Below are 5,208 nucleotides of genomic sequence, written 5' to 3'. Positions count from 1 at the left end.
TGCAATAAAATAAATAAATGGAAAAAAAAAAGAACATTTTATCAATAGGAACTACATCAACAGACACTAAAAGGCAATGAGGTATGATAATCAAAAGCATGGAGTCTGCAACCAGCCTGCCTGGAGTGAAATTCTAGCTCTGCCATTTACCATGTATGAGTTACCTCTGGCAAGTTACTGTACCTTAATATGCCTTAATTTCCTTATCTGTGAAATGGAGTAATAGAAGTATCTACTCATGTGGCTATTATAAGGAATAAGTAAATGTGCAAAAAAGTAAATAGTACAGGGTCTAGCTCAGAATAAACTGTAAATAAATATGGACTATTATTATTGGCCCCAGACCAAGTCACTAAAGATAGTGGGCAGAAAGGGGAATCCTTTTTAAAGCTGACCTGGAGAGTTCCCTCTTATCAGTGATTATAAAAATACTACAATTAAGTTTTATAAGTGACCCCAGATAACCAGTCTCATTTATAGTCATCCACATTCTGTATCTCTAGCTGTACACAGAATAACAGTATAAATTTTAGGACAGTAAGCGGAAAAAGCTTTCCCTCCATGAGCTTTTTCAGAATAGTTTTTCAATAGTGAGTTCTGAGAACACATGTTCGGTCTCTGGCTCCTTGCCTAACACTGGGCCTCTCCTGTTCCTGGTCATGTTGCTTCAGTCTGTTCCATTGCTGAGCTAAAATTTTATCTAAGACACTCTAAATCTCCACTTTGGTTGCCATTGTTGGCATCTGTTAACAAAGAGTTGTTTTTTGCTGAACATGGTTGACCCCGAAGGCAGTAAGAAAGCCATCACTGTTAACTGATCTGGTTTCTAGCTAGTGAAGCTGCTAATTAAATCAAGTCCTACAGGACATATTTTGGAACACAAAGGTAACAATAATGCCTTTCTTAAAAGAAAAAAAAAAAACACATAATTCAGACTTTCCATATCTTTTCCTCCCTCCTACAATTCTCACCTCCCAATCCTTTCACTTCCCTGAGGAAGGCCAGTTTAATTTGAAAGTGTCTGGTTTTCTTAATGTCCTCTCATCAATTGAAACTCTTATCTTAGAATTAACTATTTACTTCCTTACTTGTAACTTTTGGTTCCAGCTCTTGCCTTTTAATTACTCAGACCGTCACTGAGTTCCTATTATTATCTTCTATGCTCAACCTTACTGCTCCGTCATTTTTGTCTTTATTTCTTTATTTATAACATTGATTTTTAAAATCCAATGTTCTAAAATTGAATTTCTCTTTTTACTGCATTTTATTTTTTTTATTTTTTTTATTTTATTTTTTTTTTTTTTTCTTTTTTTTTTTTTTTTTTTTTATCATTTTCCTTAAATTTTTTTTTTTTTTTTTTTTTTTTTGAGACGGAGTTTAGCTCTTGTTGCCCAGGCTGGAGTGCAATGGCGCAATCTCGGCTCACCGCAACCTCCGCCTCCCGGGTTCAGGCAATTCTCCTGCCTCAGCCTCCTGAGTAGCTGGGACTACAGGCACGCGCCACCATGCCCAGCTAATTTTTTGTATTTTTAGTAGAGACGGGGTTTCACCATGTTGACCAGGACGGTCTTGATCTCTTGACCTCGTGATCCACCCGCCTCGGCCTCCCAAAGTGCTGGGATTACAGGCGTGAGCCACCGCGCCCGGCCTGCATTTTATTTTTATTGGACTCATTCCAGTGCAATGAGCTTCTGTGTGATACTGTCAAGATTTTATAACAAAAAAATGCTAATATGTACCTTTGCCATATGCTAATCATAGATTATTTTCCAAACCTTTCACTCATGAGCATGAGGACTCAATGATCCAAACTCTACAGGTGAAAGCAAATATCTTATTAGAAAACAAAGCCTTCATATGGCTGTATTGATGATATTTAAAAAGTAACACTGCTGTTACATTTAAGATACTTATAAAGATTTAGTTCGAAAGTGAATATTCACGAATGCATACATTTTTATTCATTCAAATATTTTACCTTTCTGCATTTTCATTGTTAAAAGTTAAATACCTGTAATCCCAGCACTTTGGGAGGCCGAGGCGGGTGGCTCACGAGGTCAAGAGATCGAGACCATCCTGGTCAACACGGTGAAACCCCGTCTCTACTAAAACTACAAAAAATTAGCTGGGCATGGTGGCGCGTGCCTGTAGTCCCAGCTACTCAGGAGGCTGAGGCAGGAGAATTGCCTGAACCCAGGAGGCGGAGGCTGCAGTGAGCCGAGATCGCGCCATTGCACTCCAGCCTGGGTAACAAGAGCGAAACTCCGTCTCAAAAAAAAAAAAAAAGTTAAATACAAGCTGTATAGAATCAAAGCACAACAGTCCAGAAATATTCCTTGGTTCTCTCAGTTTTCACTAAATGATCATGATGTTTAAGGAAAGAAAAGAAAAAACTCATCTCAGTCTCTAAGTTATCATTACAAAGTTCTTCTTGGGAATTTTGCTTAGGAAATTCATTTTAAATTAGTCATAGAATTATGATTTGTACTTCACCAGAGATTAAGGTCGACGAAAATCATTATATAGAAAAATATATCTAATTGTGAAAATTGTCAGTTACTGCCTAAACAAAGACTTTCTTAAATTTTTCTAAATTTTATATAGTTTAGATATAACTTCAGATCTATAGATAATACTGTTTTTAAATATATAAATAGAGATCACCTACACTGTACACAAGATATAATTAACAATTTAACCTCTACTTATAATCCACTTATTTTTTACTAACATAAAAGTAGATGTATTTGCTTTTCTAAACAGCTTTATCATTAAATAATACTCATTAAAGAAATATATTTTGAAGGAAGAAAGTGCTCCTAGTTCTACAGGTGTCTGTAAACTGCATCTAAAAAATTCAATAATTAATCTAAAGGTAAGTGGAATTTTAAATGGAGTGAATTTCCAAACTATAATAACTTGATCTTTCCAGGGAATATTAGTACTCTCTGAGTTAAGGACCAAGTTTGTTCATACCCTAGGGTACCACTTAATAGATCTAGATTCCCCTCTTGATGTTATCAGGGAAAGTGAAGTGAATGTCCTTTTTGGATTCTGAATTGAAAATTAGAACTCCTCTTTCTTTTTTTCTTCCCAAGCCCTGCCCCGCCCTCCACACCCCTCCCCTCCCTTCCCTAACCTTCCCCTCCCTTTCTCTCTCTCATGCCTTGAATCTGCCAGGCTTATGGCACAGCAACTACCTTCATCTTTATTCCCTGACTGTAGCAAGAAATATAATTTCCCCACAGAAACCCTGTGTCATATGCAGGGACTGTTCAGGAGCTACAGCTCTCTTCCCCTCCCCTGCATCCCTCACCTACTGCAGCTGACTCATAATATCCTCCTTTCTCTCTGCCCTCTCACCTGGTCTCCAAGGGATACCAAGAGCACCACTCATGTTCTAGCTACCTTCTTTCTCATTCAGGGTAGACAGTTTAATTTGCCAGTTTTTAAAATAGTAGGTGAAACACATTTTGTTCTAGAGTCTAAACTTTATAAAAGTCACATGTTCATTGTAAAAGCAAAGACAGAGATGAAAATAAAATATCAAATTTATTAGCCACTTGGATAGGTTGGATTACTTTAAAATATTTACTGTTATTAATATTATTGGTTAATTTGGGGGCCATGGAGAATAAGCATTTTTTGTTAAGACTACTCATAAAGGCTTAAAATGTAATTAATGAATTGCCTGAAGTCCATGAAAATTACAGATTTATTTATCCACCAGAATTCTGTCCCATTCATTTACATGTATTGGAATAATTTGATATGCATGTTTAAGGTTCTCCTAAAGGAAAACCATCAGGAGGAAAAGCACCAGTGAAGAAATCACCTGCTGACTCTACAGATGTATCACCTGTTGCAATAATGCCTCAACTACCTAAGCCAGGATCGGAAGAATGGGTCTATGTGAATGAACCAGTTCCTGAGGTATGGCCATTTAGAATCAAGCTGGAGCAAGAATATATTCTTGCTCCTGCATATAGTAAGATTCACTGTCATTTGCAACATCCTGAAGGCCTTTTACAGCAGGTAATATATATCTACCCATCAAAAAGCTGAGCTTTTTTTAGAGACTACTCAATGACCCATATCTCATCCTCCTACTTGAGTTTCTGAGTCATGCTTTGAACTGCTATTGAGTGCTAAAAGGTGGAACAAATGGGTTCTGTGAGGCATAATTTTCTTCCCAATGACACACAGAGATGCAGATTCCTGGAAGAATGACTTCCCCAGAACATATATCCAGCAAATTTCTAGCCTTTTATTCATTTTTTAATACTTCATTTTTAAATGAAGTTTAACCTTTGACTTTTTATTAGCAGAAGAATATTTTTGCAGCTAACTAAACCCATAAAAGAACAGACAGCTATCTGACCTGGGAACATTAATGGTTATGCTAGTGTAAGGTAAGGAGATGTCCCAGGGGAGTGCTGGAAACTCTGCCCAGCTCAACTAGCAAGGCCCAGTTGCCATCTACCATTTTTGGTTGCTTTGACAGATGAATTCTCAGAAAGTCCACAGAATGGTCATTCCTTTAAAACTTTTTAAACGACAAAGAGCTTTTTAAAAGTCAAGGTCTCCTTCTTCATTCCAGTCCCCAGTGACCTCTCACTCTGATGAACTCAGCAGTGACCATCTGTGCCAGGCATTTGAGACCCAATTATTAAATGCAGAAATTGTGTTGTTGTTATTATTGAGCTTTCCTAGGGATATGTCTTCTCTCCCAATTAAGCTATAAATTCTTAGGGGAGGATAGGAGCATGGAATAATTCACTGTATTCAACACAAACACAGTGCAGAGTATGTAACAGATTCTTGATAGGTTTCTAATTGATTAATTAGCATTGAGAGGGAAATTAGAATAGAAAATATTTTAAAATCATAACAATAAATAATTATGAATATATATAATTAACCTCACTCAGCCAAATAGAAGCTACTTTAATGTATATATTAACATTAGTATATGTAGATTCAAAAACATATCATAGAAGCAAGATATAGAAGTGGGTGTTGGGAATGAGATAAAATGATACGATATGGTAAGTGATGGGGAGTGTGGGGAAATAACACCTAAATTCATTCCTTACCTCCAAAACTTGAAACCCTTGAAAGAAATAACTCCATAGAGATCAAAGAAAGAAAGAAAGAAAGAGAGAGAGAGAGAGAGAAAGAGAAAGAAAGAAAAGAAAGAAAGAAAGA

At 36.6% G+C, this 5,208-nt stretch overlaps 1 protein-coding gene across 7 annotated transcripts in view; it reads left to right on the top strand.

The window, feature by feature from the left end:
• Positions 1-5,208, top strand: part of SPEF2 (sperm flagellar 2) — a 196,774-nt gene that overhangs the window by 116,272 nt on the left and 75,294 nt on the right. For all 7 annotated transcript variants that reach the window (XR_001830836.1, XR_001830837.1, XR_001830835.1 and 4 more), the window contains one exon: positions 3,785-3,933. Coding sequence is in view for 2 of the 7 variants with exons in the window: in XM_017548274.1 (XP_017403763.1) it covers positions 3,785-3,933 (149 nt within the window). In the remaining 5 variants the exon portion in view is untranslated. The remainder of the gene's footprint in view (positions 1-3,784; positions 3,934-5,208) is intronic.

Source organism: Cebus imitator, unplaced genomic scaffold (assembly GCF_001604975.1).
Source record: "Cebus imitator isolate Cc_AM_T3 unplaced genomic scaffold, Cebus_imitator-1.0 Scaffold205, whole genome shotgun sequence".
Taxonomy (NCBI): Eukaryota; Metazoa; Chordata; class Mammalia; order Primates; family Cebidae; genus Cebus; species Cebus imitator.
The sequence above is the reverse complement of the archived record's forward strand: the minus strand, read 5'-3'. Positions and strand labels throughout refer to the sequence as shown.